This window comes from Protopterus annectens, chromosome 4.part0 (genome assembly GCF_019279795.1).
Source record: "Protopterus annectens isolate FY-2018-M chromosome 4.part0, PAN1.0, whole genome shotgun sequence".
NCBI lineage: Eukaryota > Metazoa > Chordata > Ceratodontiformes > Protopteridae > Protopterus > Protopterus annectens.
Window position 1 is genome coordinate 122,328,432 of NC_056733.1, and position 17,401 is coordinate 122,345,832.

General features: G+C 40.4%; 1 protein-coding gene across 1 annotated transcript in view; it reads left to right on the forward strand.

Annotated features, from left to right (window-relative positions):
• Nucleotides 1-17,401, forward strand: part of LOC122799221 (autocrine proliferation repressor protein A-like) — a 660,522-nt gene that overhangs the window by 124,669 nt on the left and 518,452 nt on the right. Inside the window, exon 2 of the mRNA XM_044068140.1 lies at nt 7,683-7,866. Coding sequence (XP_043924075.1) covers nt 7,683-7,866 — 184 coding nt within the window. The remainder of the gene's footprint in view (nt 1-7,682; nt 7,867-17,401) is intronic.

The window sequence follows — 17,401 nt, forward strand, 5'->3', positions numbered from 1 at the left end:
AGTCCTGTCTCTGCCAAAAGGGAGTCACTAACAAGATTTTTGGGGAGTCCAGCTGAATCTTCTGCAGGTCTCTTGGAAGTAGAGGAAGAGGGGGGAAAGCAACAAGAACCATCCCCTTCCAAGGAAAAGAAAGGGCATCCATCCTTCACGCTAGATGACATGGCCCTCTGGAACAGAAGAGAGGAAGCTGCCTGTTCAGAGAGGAGGCAAAAAGATCTACCTGAGGAATATCCCACTGATGGACAATGTCCAGAAACATGTCTCTGTGAAGTACTCATTCTTTAGCCTGTGTTTTGGACCTACTTAGAGAGTCTACCACTAGATTGTGCTCTGAAGGAATTTATACTGCCTGAAGAGTTAACTGATAACTGAGAGCCACATCCCAAGCCTGATGAGTCATCCTGCAGAGGAGATAAGAATTTGTGGGTCTATATTATAACATCGAATTCTACAAAGATCGAATGTTATAATATTGAACCCTAAACACTGAAATCCGAAAACATCGAACAGTCAGAATAGCAAATTTTTTCCCAGGGAAAAAAATAGCTATTCCGAGAAACATACAACACAAACACACACAAAAAACAGTAATCCACACACATACAGTTAAAATTCTACACCTAAACCTAAACTAAACTTTACATACACTACTAGCTATCCACTTACCTTAACCCAACCCTAACCCTAAGGTCTGTCACTATCGCACACTCACCTCACCTGCACCCAAACCCTAACTCACCTAAACCACCCCCCTAACCTACACACAACTGCACACTTACATAACCCACGCCCTAACCCTAACTCACCTAACCCGCCCCCTAACCTACACACAGTCCCACACTTACCTGACCCGCACCCTAACCCTAACGTCCACACAACCACACACTTACCTGACCCAGTCCCTAACCCTAACTCTCCTAACCCACCCCCTAACCTACACACAATCGCACACTTACCTGAACCTGACCCGTAACGTTCCAACATATCGAACGCTGAAAACAGCGAAGCCACAACAACAGCCCGCTGAATTCTTTCCCTGGGAAAGGATTCGGTGTTCTGCACCTTCACTGTTTTCAGCGTTCAACATTATGGGGTCGATATTATAACATTCCATCTTTGTAGAATTTGATGTTATAATATAGACCCAGATTTTGTGCCCCCCTGCTTGTTGACACACCACATTTATTTATTTATTTTATTTTATTTTACATTTGTTAACCGGGCTAGTCTAGCTGGATACATATCCGTGTAGTGTTGTCTCTGTATGTCTTCAAGGGGCCTGGAGAGAACATGGGGTGAAAAGCCTGAAGGGCAGAAGCAAAACTCTCATCTCTTTGGTGTTGATATGGTCTCACTTATGATGGGGAGGCCAGAGACTCTGAACTTTCAGATGACCAAGAGAAGCCCCCCACCCCATGTCTAAGGCATCAGTGAACAGTTCTTGAGAAGGGATTGGAGGTTGAAAGGGCCAGCCTGGGTTGCGAGTAAACTGCTGAATCCACCACTTGAACTCCTTCTTGAGACAGGGAAGGAGAGGTACACTGAAATCCAGAGAGTGACAATGCTGCAGTCAAACTGAATTGAGCTACCACTGAAGCTTCTACATATGCAGTCTGGCAAGAAGAAGCACTCAAATAGAAGAATTATGAATCCCAGGGCCCAAAGAATCTCCCTGGCTGGTATGGCAGTTAGAGGAAGAAGAGAATGAAAGATGGCTGTTAACGACAATACCTTTGGAGGGGGAAGAGAGGCCAACATTGGCACTGTCTGAATCCAGCATCCCAGATACACATGATCCTAAGAGGGAGTCAGGACAGACTTTTGGAAGTTGATAGTAAACCCCAAACTTTGAAGAAGAGAGATGGTTAACTGCAGATCCTGCAACAATCACCTAGGAGAAGGTGCCTGAAGCAACAGGTTGTCTAGATAAGGATCTGAATGCCCTGGAGCCTGCAGAAAGCAATCAGAGGAGCTAGGCATTTTGTGAATACTCTTGAGGCTCTACATAAACCAATGAACAAAGCAGAGAACTGAAATCGAGAGGAAACACAGAGAAACATAAAAACTTCCTGAAAAGAGGGTGAATAGGGATATGAAGGTAAGCATCTTTCACATCCAATGACACCAGAAAAGCCTGGGTTAATAAAAGAGGAAACAAAGTTTGAAGAGTAAGCCTCCAAAAAGAAGGTACCTCGAGAAAGGTGTTGACCTGGGAAGAGATCCAAAATAGGTCTCAAAGTGCCCTCCTTTCGAGTAACTAGGAACATCCTGGAATTAAAACCCTTTCCCACTTGGGAAGGGGGACAGGTTGAATGGTTCCTTGATTCACCAGGGACCCTAGAACTTTTGGGAAATAAAGAAGTTGCTCAAGAGGAGGGTGAGGAATCCCTGAAAAAAAGGAAGAGATTTCCATACCATGAAGTAACCCTGACAGATGACAGAAAAAGACCAAGAGTCTGAAGTGAGGAGATGCCAATTTAGAAGACAAAGGGAGAGCCAAAGGGACAAAGGAACCTGGTCTAAAAGAACAGGGGAGGTGAATTGTCAAAGACAGGTAGGCTTATCATATAAAGGAGGCTTCCAGGCAACAGAAATATGAGAAGTCTTAGCAGAGGGGGCCTGCCTCCCACCCTTCCTGCCTTTGGAGGCTTGGCGGGGTTGCCTGGAATAAAAGCAGATCTAACACAGGGATAAGAGACACAATAATATGTTTAAGGCCCTGTAAGGCTTTGCCTTTCTCTTGAAGAAACTTAAACATGTCAGCAGCAGCAGACCCAAAAATATGTTTATTATGCAAAGGAGCATCCAACAACTTGGCCTTAATGTCTTCAGGCTGAGACCGGAGATGTAGACAAGAATAACACCTCATAATGGACCCAAAAGCTGCAGCCCCAGAAGAGGTAGCAGCAGCATCACAGCGACACTTAATAGAGTGGCAAGCCACTTGAGAAGCAGAACCTAAAAAAAGATAAGGCAGAGGGTTTGAGTTTAGAATCAGGGAGGTCAGAGAAAACCTGACAAGCCTAAGCAATCAATGCCAGAGCATATCTGGTCATGTGGGTCTGGTAATTAATAACCCTAAAGGCCAAAGTAGAAGCAGTGTAAATTTTCTTAACAGACCTCTCCACTGCCCTGCTATCTTTATCAGAAGACAAAAGTTTGGAAGAGGGCAAAAGTTTAGAGACTTTGTCAGAAGAGACTGACCCCACAGCAGGATCATCAGAAGGACATTTAAATAAAAATGAACAATCCTTAGGAACCTTATAGAATCTATCAAGTTTCTTAGGAGCAGAAAGCTGAGAATCAGGAGACTTGGAAGTAGCAATGAAAGTATCTAACAACCCAGCCAACACTGGAGGAGCTGCTGATATGGACTGATTACAAGTATCCACCTGAAGCAACTCATAATATCTTCTCTGAATATCAGACACTTGAGAAGAATCCCACTGAAAGTATTCCATCATCCTAGCAATTGTGCCCTCAAAGGACAATTCCTTGAAAGAAGACTCAGGGCTAACAGACTTCTCTTCATCAGAACCATAAGTCAAAAGTGAAGGTATCTGTGAAGAACAGGACAAAGACCCCTCTTCAGACACTGAATCTTCATCTGATGAATCTGGTTCCCTAAGCCATTTGGAAGGGGAAGAGGTCCAAGGATGGACAAGTACTGAAATCCCTTGAGGAGGCTTTAGGGTCATTAAGGCAGAAAAGAAGCTCTGAGTAAACTCCTGCCACTCACTGTGAGGATCCTTAGGATAGACCGAAACATACTTCAGTTTTTGTATTTTCTTTGAAGGGACATCGGCCCTAACAAATACCAGATGTTCCAACCCTTGGCGAGATTCGATAAGAGAAACTTGAACTTCCTCCCTGACCAATACCTGCAGAATCCCTCTAGGATCCTCCAATATAATCAATCATGGTTCCCCATGATGTCTAGAAGAGATTCTGCAAAGTCTCAGAGGACATGTGAAAAGACAGATCTATGCTGGCCTTCGACAGGGTCCCAGCAGAGGAATCCGACTTTGATGCTGAATGCCTACAGAGCTATTACCTACTTCTAGAAGGATGCCTGATAGAGGCTGGACAGCTAAAGAATCTGGCTGAGACTTCTTGGCCCTCTTCTTACCTAGCAGGAGGATCTTGGGGGTTAAAAGATTATGCCATGTTACCCCGGGCTAACTGTTTAAGCCATTGGTTTTCAAGATAAATGGCAGGAAAGACAAATGACTTCTGAGTGCCTTAGGCACAAATGCCTTACAGATACTACAACAGGTATGGTCATGGAAAGCACCCAAACAAAAAAGACACTGTTTGTGATGATCCTTAGGGGGTATCTACTTCCCACAGTGACACTTTCCCTTCATGGATGACATGAACTCTCAGTAGCAAAATAAAATACAAGACCAAGAAAAGAAAAAGAAAAAAAAAAACCCAATGCGTCACTTATCTTATATGGAGTGAAAAATATTCAGTAAAGCAACAAGGCGCTCAGACCAGCTGGCAAAAATGGCATTCAGACTGTGGCAAAACAGTTTTACGTATTTGCGTCTCTATTCTATATGTCCTTTTTATGCCCTACTTTTTGTGCAGGGAGCCATAGATGTGATGTATGGTGCATACAAGATCTTTAGGCTTTTGCATACTGGCCAAGCTTCAGGGTGTACTGGGTGGGAAAACCTTTCTATGTGGAATATTGTGACAGTGGTATAGGAGAACAACATACTAGTGCAAAAATCTATATCTCATGGATTCTCATTGAGCTAAATTAACAGGCATGTAGTATGTGTACACAGTTTCTACAGCATGTCGTTCAGGCAGTTTTAATGTTTAATAGCTTTGGTTTTATCTCACAGCAACACAAAATGATAGAATGAGTCTACTTGCAGTCAAATAATAATCTATCCAAAGTTACCAAGTTGCAACCAGCTCCTGTGGTGATCCCATGAACAACTACCGCCATCCACAGATTTTACAAAGCAGTCAGAGAATGGAAGTAGATTGCCAGGCTTTTCTTCCATATCACACACACACGCACACACACGCACACACACACACACACACACACACACACACACACACACACACACACACACACACACACACACACACACACACACACACACGCACACACTTTGATAGACAATTTAGAACCATTAATCTTTATGTCTTAGGAATGTGGGAAGAAACTAGAGTACCCAGAGAAGCCCCATGCAAACACAGGAAGGACCTGGAATCTCCACATAGAAGGTTCCTCAGTTGTGAACTGAGGGAGGGAGCCTCTTGTACTGAGGTAGCAATACTACTCACTGTGCTACTGTGCTGCCCTATGTTCCTACATTGGTGTAAATGCTGCCATTATCTCTCTATGTATACTCCCTTTGCCATGTTCACCTCATTCACTTGGCCCCCCCTATTACTCCACCTTTTAGGTTTTTGTTTTGTTGAGGGTGGAATAATTCTGAAAGAATGGGGGACTTTAACTTTTAGATGAGATTTTAGAGCAGCTTTGAAGTTAGTGCGTGATTACACAGACGTTATAGTGTGAGGAAGGGTATTCCATAGTTTTGCTATGGAGCAGGAGAAGAGAGCTTTTCCAGCAGAGTTCCTGGTTTTAGTTACCTGTAATTGATTTTTGTTCCTGGAGCATAGTGGTCTGGTGGTATGATAGGGTTGGAGTAGATTTTGGAGGGAGGGAACTTTTAGAGGATGATTTAGTAGTTTGTGGGCGAGTGAGAGTTAGCACCATTGAAGGAGGTGAGGGAGCTCTAGCCAGCCTAGCTCAGTAAGTGAGGTGCAGTGGTGGCTACGGTAGTTTGCGCCAGTGGCAAACCTTGCTATTTTGTTGTAGCAAGCATTGAGTTTACCTAACTCACTTTGCCTTAGATTGGTAAATATTGGAGAGGCGTAGAGTAGGGTGGAGATAAGGTGGCTATTTGCAACTGAAATCTTGGCTGTTTTGGTGGGGAATTGCTTATTTCTGTACAAAGCTCCTTGTTTTTTGTGTACTTTTTTATGGTTAATGAGATGTGGATGTCAAATATGAGGTTATTGTCAATTTCAACTCCAAGTAGTTTGGTTTGGACTGTTGGGGGGATAACGGTGCTGTCATTGGCTTTAATATTAAATTGGGATGTTTAGATTGTGTTTGGTGGGTTGGAAGATGAGGAGTTTTGTTTTGTTTGGGTTAAGTATTAATTGTGCATCTGAAAACCAAGTTTCAGCTGAGGAAAAGGCTTCCTGTGTGGTCTTTTGAAGTTCAGGTAGGGAGTGGGCTGAGCAGATGAAGGTGGAATCCTCTGTGTACTGTATGAGAGTGGCTTGTTTGGTAGCAGAGGCTAGATTATTAGTGAATATGGAGAAGAGTAAGAGTCCAAGGATGGATCCTTGTGAAACACCTATTGAGACAGGGAGTTGGGGGGGGTGTATCTTTATGCCAAACAACGGATTGATGGCGGTCAGTCAGGTAGCTCTGGAACTAGTTTGTGACAGATTGAAAGAAGGATAGAATATTGAGGACAGTGATGAGTTGTTTATGAGACCATGGTGAATGCTTTAGATAGGTCTAGGAAAGTTGCAGAGCTGAAATAACCATTGTTTTTATGTTGAAGGACTGTATTAGTGAAAGCAAGTAAGGCAGTGGTTGTGCTGTGCTGTGGTATGGTCGGAAAGCATGCTGTGTATTAGATAGGAGGTTGTTAGCAAGGAGGTATCCTAGAACCTGAGAGTGAATGCATCTCTCAAGTATTTTTGATAGAGGAGACAGAATTGCAATGTGACGGTAGTTGGTGAATTCTGTGGAGGGCCCACCTTTGTGGACGGGGATAATGTTGGATATTTTCCATTGTGAAGGGACATAGCTTTCAGATAAAGATCAATTAATCAGGATTGCAACTGGTTAGGCTAGGGCTTCAGATGCAATTTTAAGGTACTCAGCTGGGAGGTTGTTAGCTGTCAGTTTTGTGGGCTTTAGTTTCGATAAGAGTTTTTTTATGTTGGAGGTAGGGATAGGAAAGAAAGTGACTGCAGTGGGCAGGTTACTAGGTGTAGTTGGAGGGGGTAGGGGAGAGGGGTTGTGTTGTTTTGCTAGTGATAGAATGGTTTGTGTGAAGTGAGTGTTGAAAGAGGTGGCAATGTTTTCAGAGGAGTTTGTTTTGTTTGGTGGAGGGGTTCCTACTTTTACTTTTACTTATTAGCTCGTTGATCATCCAAATGACTAGTGCAGTATATGTAGCACAATGTGTGTGTGTGTGTGTGTGTGTGTGTGTGTGTGTGTGTGTGTGTGTGTGTGTGTGTGTGTGTGTGTGTGTGTGTGTGTGTGTGTTTGTGTGTGTGTGTGTATGTGTGTGTGTGTGTGTTTATGAACTAGCCTCTACAGTTTGTTTCTTAAGTTGTCATTAGCAATATGAAGGCACAATACACCATTTTCTTTCATCGTAGGAAAGCTATGTTATCAGAATTAATATGTATTTGTGCACCACAGAAATAAGGTGTGAGTGGATTGATGAGGTCAGCCCCTCCTTTAGAGTCTAACCAGAAGCATCGTCATTCCTCTCTGTATACTTTATGTTCTCCCAAGCACAGGGATGTTAAAAGAGCATTTTCTACATTATGTATTCTGTAAAGCACAGCATGGCAAGACAGGTGAATAGGAGTCTTAGTTTCCATATTTTGATTTTCAGAGACTCATGTTGACCAACCGATATGGTGGCACTACTTGTCAATCACAGTTCCGGACAAAGTGACTCCTGGCCTGGAGGATACTGCATTTATGTTCATCAATGGTGGCAAAAATCATCAGAAACCACCTGCTCCTTCAGATGACTTTGTTGCTTTTACCACCTTGCTTGCAGTTAGCACAGGAACGTAAGTAATGCATGAACTGTAGTTGTTTAATTATGCTCACTGACTAGTAATTCCAGAATGATCCTTTTTACAATAATTTATTATTATTGCCATTCTGATGTCTACTATTAGAGTGGTTTAAGTAAATACATAGAACAGAACAGTACTGCATCATAACAACATTTCTAGGTTGGGTGAAGTTCGACAATTATTTATTTATTTTATTTTATTTACATTTGTTTATCGGGAAAGTCCGAGTGGAAATAAAAACCCTTTTCAGTTGAAGTCTGGGGAAAAAGTTTTGTGGTTATATAAATAAAGTTATTATAACAATGTTCAAAACATTTATTAAAGCAAAGGCATTTATATGGTTACAGCAGAGACATATCAAGAGGTATACAATGAATTAACTGCACTGTGCAATAAACATACATTGAAGTGAATGTTTTATAAAAAGTACACAACAGAGAGTTTTGGAGGTAACACTCTATTACACATACATTAAAATGAATATTCTATACAAAATTAATACAACAAATGCTTAATTGCTCATCAGAAGTTGTATTATCATAGGATCATTGGAATTACAAGGCAAATGAGGAGCAAGACCATTTACACCTTGCCAATATCCATTCTCATGCTGTACCCCACTTCTAAAGAAAGGCAAAGGATGTCAAACTCAAAGTAAATGTATAGCTATCCAGTCAATCATCTAGCTTTAATCTGTGGGATGCTAGGGTGTCATTCTTTTTAACTTGAGGAGGAATTTTATTCCAGAGGTGGGATAGGCGCCGAGTAATAAATTTGTCTCCAGTGCTGGTAGAGGTTTAAGTCCCTAGTTACAGTATTAGCAGAGATATTTGACTTGCTAAGGGACAGGAGATCAAGGAGGATGGGGTCATTAATGGTGCAGAATGCAAGGTATAGATTACCTCACAAGAGCATATGAGAAACTGAATAAATAGATAATGCTTCAAGCCTTTCCAGGTAGTGTTGAAATGTAGGCCAATAATATTTTTTGTTTAGGAACCTCTGGGATCTTTCCATATCCTGAAGCTGGCATTTACTCAATATTTGGCTTAATTAGGGTTGTATAAAAGGGGGTGGTAACATTTTTTGACCTGGACAATATGCCTGTAGATATTAGTTTTGCTAAATAGAAGGATTTACTGACTACTGCTTCTACATGGTGGTTGAAGACAGGATATTATCAACTCAAGTTCTAAGATTCTTGACTGCATTATCATTTAAAAGTGTTGGCTACACTATATTTTGAGGGAGAATGTTGCTTACTAAATATGGCAATAGTATACTTTTTTTGCCTTTTCTTTTAGCTCTTTTTCTGTACACCACTTATTTATATGAGCTAGTTCTTGCTGTAATAAATGGGCATGCAGGGAGATTTGACAATAACACCCAGTTTGGAATCACCTGCAAACTTAGTTGACCAAAGGTCCTGACTCCCAGTCTGGAGATCAGAGAGGAAGATGCTGAAAAGGAGTGGTGGAGTACTGAACTCGGGAATACACCACTAGTTACCTCCATACTTTCTAAGGAGACATTTGCAACCTTAACTATGTGGGACCTGGCTTTCAGATATTTGGCTATCCACCTCACCATGTATGGCTCTACAATTAAGATACTTAGCTCATTTGCAGTGCTAGTATGTGGTGTGGTATAAAATATTTTGGCCAGACCCAAACAGGCTATGTGAACAAAAAGACTACTGTCAGCCATCTGTGTGACCTTCTCAAAGAAGTTAACTAAACTGAGTAGGAAGGATCTCCCTTTGGTAAAGTCAAACTCATGCCGATCTAGCCTTATAAAGATTTTTTATATTATAGTTTAAAAGATCAAAAATTATGCATTCCATGACTTTGCAAATCAGGCCTGTCAGGCTAATGGGTCTCTCCAGTTTCCCCTGGTCAGTAGTAGGGCCACCCTTGTGTAGGTGCATCAGTACTGCAGTTTTCCTTCCTTTAGGGATAAATCCAGTAGCTAATATTAGGTTAAAAAAACTAAGGGGGGGCTACACACACACACACACACACACACACACACACACACACACACACACACACACACACACACATACACACGTGTACCCTGAATCACTCTGACAGGATACATGAGATCACTGCTAATAGTAATGTTTTTTCCTGTGGTTGCTTGGCATGTTATTGTGTAATACCATGACTAGGCCAGTAGCTCATGGACCATTACAATTTCTAGTATATGAAAATGTGTTGTATAATATGGCAGTTAGAATGAGCTTGCTGCTCATTTATTATGTATATATGATCTGCTGAACAGAGTCTGCATGTCCTTCCTGTATTAGTGTGTGTGTGTTTTTAAGATTTCCTCCCACATTCCAAAGACATATGGCAGTAGAGTGGTGTCTCTAAACAGTCCACAGGTGTGTATACATGCATGTGTAATGTGGAATAAAGTCCTGACAATCTACATCTGCTTCTCTTCATGCCTAGTAAACACCATGAATTATAGCAGCTGTTCACAGGATTACTGTGGAGTAGACTACTACTTATAAACTTGGATGGTGGAGATCTGCTAAACATTCCCAGACTAATATTTATCAGACCAAAGTTCGTGTTTCATTTCTTCTGTCACATTGTTACAACCCCCAACCCTCATTTACCACAACACTCATTACCACATTTTCTTTCCCTTTGATATTTTGAGTTCATCCATACTCGACTACTACAATGTTTTCTACCTTGGGCTATTGTTTGGTGATCTGGCTGACTTACAGTTGGTTCAAAATTCTGCTGCAAGGTTGTTAACTGGCATATCTCAGATGTAGATAGCTCTCAATATCTTTGCTCATTATTCAAGGACAAAGTAAAAATAACAGGGGGACAAAGCCCCAAAATTAGAGATATTTTTAAATATTATTGTAATTCACTCAACAGAACACCACATTTTGAATCAACATATGTTTTCTAAACAATATGATATAATTTAGACTATCATATCAGGAGAAGCCCAAGCTGCGCAGCCAATTGCTCTGGATCATGCAGAATGCTTTGCATTCAACCATAAACAAGCCCAGTTTTCCACGTTCTGCACTGAACAGCTTTGGCTCTGCTAAATGGCTTTTGCTTGGTTCATATACCACAATTACTGCCAATCGGCATTGCAATATACAAACAAATCAAATAGCTGTTCCACTGTTCTATGTTGAACAGCACTGGTTGTGCTACACAGTTTTCGATTCACACACACACACACACACACACACACACACACACACACACACACACACACAGAGTCTTGATTTTTGTGGGTACAGGCAGAGACGGCTCTATGTTAAGGCATGCCTCTTAACCACTTAGTACAATAAATCTAGACAAAGTCAAACATAATGGGGGGCAATTGCCCAAAAATAGGGACAAAATTTAAAATATTGCTCTTTTAAACTTAGAAAATTGCTAGAATAACAGGTTTTGTGTTACCATACATGTTCTGAAGGATATGATGTCCGAAACTGACATTTCTGTCATTATCTTATTATTTTATTCCTCTGCGACTTGCCAGAAAACTGCATATCTTATGAGGAACAGACCAAAAATATGAGGCAAAAACTGGGCATTCTGCAAAATCCTGGGCATTTGAGAGGTATGACAAGGGTGAATATGTGTGTGTGTGTGTGTGTGTGTGTGTGTGTGTGTGTGTGTGTGTGTGTGTGTGTGTGTGTGTGTGTACGTGTGTGTGTGTGCGTGTGTGTATGTGTATGTTTCAGTTTTTCTATATCAGTGAGCAACTGTCTTGCTTCTGCATCTCTGTGTGTATATGTCTGTGTCTGCAAGAGTGTGTATTATTAAATACTCACATATGGTATGTTTTGGTTGAAAGGCCATGACCATGGTCAACATACACTTTTTGCTCAGTGCGAAAATAGGATGTTCCACATTTTGACTGTTTGTCACACATTGCTATGGTCTGTGTTCCACACATGCCTATTAGCAGGTTGAGACCTATGAGCCCAAGATGCTTTAGTGGCTACTGTGACTATATTGGCAAATGATAGGACCACATATGGAGCTTGTTGAGGGGATCTAAAAGTTTTCTAAAGCATTCACTTTGGAGAGGATACAAGGGCAGATGCACAGCCTAACTTCTGATTCATCATCTCCAGGACCTCCCTGAACTCAGGTTCTTTAGGAAAATGTAGAGAAGTCAGTGTCCTTCTCCTCTTCCTCGTCAACCATATCAGCAACTATATCTAAACATGGCAATTCCCTATCAGTCAATGCTTTTCTCAGCATCAACCTTACTTTTAACCTGAGCCAGTAGCACAGAGGGATTCATCCCTGACTACATCTTGGGTCATCCAAGTTTAATTAGTGGATCAGGCACTTGAAGGTGCAGGCAGGAAGGATAGGTGTGGCTATCTTCATGGGTAGGCACATGCAGTTGGGCACCCTTTGCTATTGATCCCTGGCAGATATCATGGACACTTGTTACTTGTTCAGGTTGACTATAAGCTTTGTTGATGCTGAGAATAGCACTAACTGATAAAGAACTGTCACGATTGATATAGTGGCCCTAACAAGGCACCTGACATTGCTTGTTTTCATAAGGTTAGCACCAAAAAGATGGGTACTGATGACAATCTGCCATCCTGGTCTGTAATGGCTTGATGGGAAACAAGGATCTATTTCCATATGAAAACCCTAATGGGAAAAAGAAACCAGCAATGTTTTGTAGTGTTAGAAAGAAAGTTTAATCAAGTTTGCCACAGTCTGCTTCAAAAATAATGTAAGAGTGGCACCCCCCTGTCAATGGTCTCAGTGTTAAAGTTTCCAAAATGAAACAATTTTTGCTATCAGAAGTTGACTTGGTAGCCACTATACCAGCTAATAAAGGGCCATAAGTGAAGACAGGAGTAGCAAACCCTGCCATGGCTTCACAGGCGGCAGATAAGACTGGCTTTTCTACAAGGTGAAAATGAACATTTACCCGATAGCTCCATGTCAGTGTGTGATCAAGATGAGGTGGTGAGAGGGAAAACAGTTTCATAACTGTTGTCTTTGAGAGACACAGAGTCACAATGATTTTGGAAGACTTAGACGCTGAAGACTTGAAGGCTGAAAACTTTGAGGCTGAAGAAACAATAGGTGATCTTGATTTTGAAGTTAATAATGTATCCATTAACTTGGGACCAGTTGGTTGAGTCTGTAAAGACATTAACCAAACAAAACTGAAGCCTTTATTTTTGTGTCTCAGTGTGAATGAAGAAAATTCTGAATATATGTCACATCTTGTAAACCAAACCAACACCAATGACTAAAGTTCTAACTGTGCCAAATAAATGTATAAAGAAAACAGCAAAGCACAGTATAACCACCATGGCATGCAGCATAAAAATTCAAGGAGACTAAATAAGACTGTATTTAATAAAAATCAGGATAAGCGCTTTCACATAAAAATGCTTCATCAGATCCTCAGTATACACAAACCAACAAGTACATTTAAAAAGCACATTCAAAAAGAAATTACCCTATCAAACAGCTGGGTCAATTAGTGATGTAATGGCCTCGATTTCAATGCTGGCTTTAAAGGAACACTGTAATTTAAGCCTGGGGTTTTATGTGCCTGTAATGTGGCAATCCACCTCATCTCCACACATTCTGTCTGTTGACTATGTCCCCACCTCTGGCAGACTCTGGTATAACCTCTATCACAGTGAACTTAAAAGAATATCCACTATGATCTTTAACATGTTTAAAAAGGGCGCTTAAACAACTCATTCTCCTTATGTCCCCTACATGCTGCGGGACACGATCTTTCAATTTCTGATTAGTTTTACCCACATAATATGACTCACAGTCATTACAAGTCGCAAGGTACACTAAATTATCTGTCCTGCAGTCAGCATGTACCCTAAAAACATAGTCCTTACCAGTTATAGGATGTGCAAATGTATTAGTTTGGGACATATATTTACAGGCTTTGCAGGACCTACATAAAAATGTCCCAAACCTCAGGGGTAAACTATAGGATTTCCTAAATGGTTTATAATATAGTTTCCTTTTCAGAGTCAGATTATTTCTGTAAACAAATCTAGGAGCATCACCTACCACCTTGGAGATGGTGTCAACAGAACAAAGTATAGCCCAATTCTATTTGGCAATATCACAAACTAAGTTAATATTACTACTGTATTTCAAACAAAAACTAGATGTAGGTCTATTATTCACCTTAGGATGCCATGTCGTCACGTCCCTATTCAAAAAGGGGGTACCCACGGTATCCCTTAGACTATCCACCTCCTCTACTCTCTGCGCTATTTCCTTTTTACGATATCCCCTGTCTGATAGTTCATTCGCCAATCTATCCCTGGCCCGTACATAATCATCCTCCTGTGTGTGCAACCTAGATGTATGCAGGAATTGCCCTTTCATAACATTTCCAAAAACCCTCTTGGGGTGCATACTTGTCCTAGCAAGCAAGTTATCCTTCCTGCATTCCTTCCTATACATTAAAGAATCAACCCTTCTGGTGACATTAATGGAAATGGTTGTGTCAAGAAAATCTATACTGGATTTAGAAGTATGCATGGAAAATCTAAAGCATGTACTACTACCCTCTAAATAGTTGACAAAATCCTGTAACAAAACATCTGTACCTCTCCACAAAATAAAAATATCATCTACAAAGCACTTACATAAAATCAAATGTGATCTATAAAAATGTTTAGAAAAAATCACATTGGACTCCCAATCCACTAGTTCTAAATTTGCATAATTATTGGCACAGGGTGTGCCCATGGCAACACCCTTCTTCTTCTTCTTTCGGCTGCTCCCATTAGGGGTCGCCACAGCAGATCAACTGTTTCCATTTCTTCCTGTCCTCTGCATCTTGCTCTGTCACACCAACCACCTGCATGTCCATGCCTGCAAATAATAAGTACCATCAAATATAAACACATTGTATTTCAATATTAGATACTACTATTACTAGATATGAGATTAATGGTTTTATTAGCAATATACATGTTCAATTGCATGAGTTTTTAATGTCAGATACAATAACTAAGGAAATGTATGACTTCATGACGGTTGAACATCCACTGATCCCATCATTCAATGGCCTACCAAAAATACATAAGGCCAGATTTAAACCATGTAACATCAAAAAGGGGTCTTCCTGCATGGAAAGCAATTGCATGGCTTCACCAACATGAATTCCTGGCAGGAAAATATTGAGTCAGCAAAACAGTGAGACTGGAATCAAATAATATTTATTATTTCGGTATTAAAACAAATAACCAAACCGGTTTCAGCTGGTAAGCAACACAGCCTTCATCAGTGTGAAGTCAAATACATATCCATTTGTCTTATATACCTACATACAACACAATACAACTCCCTACCAGAATCACCGACCCCCAAAAGGACACAGCCTTCTGTCCCATTAGGTCAAAATATAAGTGAGCAGGTAGAAAACACTGGAAAAATCAACAATATAGAAGGGCTTTTGAAACTGGTAACACAGAAATAAATGAAAATGTCCTGAATATTTCTGATGTTAGTTTGACAACAGTACAAATGTCTATTCTGAATAAAGGTTTGTCTTTTATCCCTGTTTTTGTTACTGAAGACATTTTAGCACAAGATGTCATGACTTTTTGTAGAACATTAAATCTTAAACTGCAATTTGGTGACTCTGATGGTGGTGATAGGGATACCTTTATATATCACAAATCCAGATACATGCCTCCTATGTATCCCATAGTGCATTAATTCAAGAACAGTGTTCTTAAAGATCTACATTATCATAGTTCTGGGATTTCTTGTAAACCAAATAATCTCTCAAAGATCGAACGAGATGCACTGGTTGAATTACAGAATAATAAGGATATTGTCATCTTATCTGCGGATAAAGGTGGGGCTGTAGTAGTGATGAACTGGCAACAATATGATACAGAGGCCAAAAGACAACTCCAAGATAGGCGTTACTATTCGGAAATGCCTATCAACCCCACATGTAGGTTTAAGAAGCAGATAGATGAATTCCTGTTAGAGGCTAAGGAGGAAGGTGTCATCACTGACAGAGTTATGCAGCAACTCATGATTCGTGATCCCACCAGTCAGTACATCTATTTTTTGCCAAAAATACATAAAGATCCTGTTAATCCACCTGGAAGACCCATAGTGTCATCACAGGTTATATTACAGAACCATTATCATTATTCCTCACTAAACATCTGAAGCCCTTATTACGGTGGGTACGTTCACGTTTACAAGATACTACGGAATTTCTTAAAATCATTTCAGAAACTCAGCTTGAACTGGAATGGGTTATGTGTAGACTTGATGTTAGTGCTTTATATACCAACATCCCTCCAGGGGCTGGGCTGGAAGCCATTGAGTATTGGCTATAAAAATCTGAATTATACCAGCCAGGGTTCAACACATTTCTTATAGGCCTGACAGAACATGTCCTAACCAATAATGTCTTTTTCTACCAGGATACATGTTATTGGCAAACTAAAGGTACATCTATGGAGGCATCCTTTGCCCCTATATATGTGGATTTATTTATGGCCTTTTTCGAGGAACAACTTATTTATGACAGAGGTCATAACATATACCTGGATGAAATAGACATTTGAAGTCGGTATTTGGATGATTGCTGGATGGTATGGAGGATGGATGTGGAATATCTGACGGAGTTTATTAACTTCCTCAATGAGAACAAATGGGGTTTATACTTCACGGTCAATTATGATGTGGATACTATTACGTTTCTTGATGTCAACATTACCAGATGACCTGATAATACTTTAAGTACGAAGGTGTTCCAGAAATATCCACAATATAACACCATCCTCTGCTTTCATCCTCCACACATAGCCAAAAACATCTCCAAATCTCAATATATCAGAATGAGATGGATCTGCTCTCAAGAAACTACTTTTCAGGAACATAGGCATGATCTGACATGTAGATTTAAGTCCAGGGGATACCGGATGGGACATGTTCTGCAGGCCAGTAATTGGTCCAACAAATGTAGGAGTGATGATCTTTTAGTGTACATGAACAACAGACTTCAGAACCTATTAGATTTGTTACAACATACTATATTATTTGATTCCAGTCTCACTGTTTTGCTGGCTCAATATTTTTCTGCCAAATTTAAACCACCCATGAGGCCAATTGCGGCCAGCAAAGGTTGGGCCACTGAGCCCCTCTCAATATTTATTGAACATGAACTAAAACCTTATTTGACAAAGGCACCAGTGGTCCTCAGAGACACAGAACATTTTTTAGTATGTTTTGATGAATGTACTCGTGGACTGGACTTGAATGATGGGACTTATATACTAGTAACATTTAGATATTAATACGCTATTTACAATTATACCAAATTTGTTTGTGGTTGACTCAATTAGAAGTTTTTTAAATAGAGTTACTGCTTTAACACATCAGTGGATTGAGCTTATTTGTGCTTTGCTTGATCTGATATTGAAATACAATGTGTTTATATTTGATGGTACTTATTATTTGCAGGCACAGGGTGTTGCCATGGG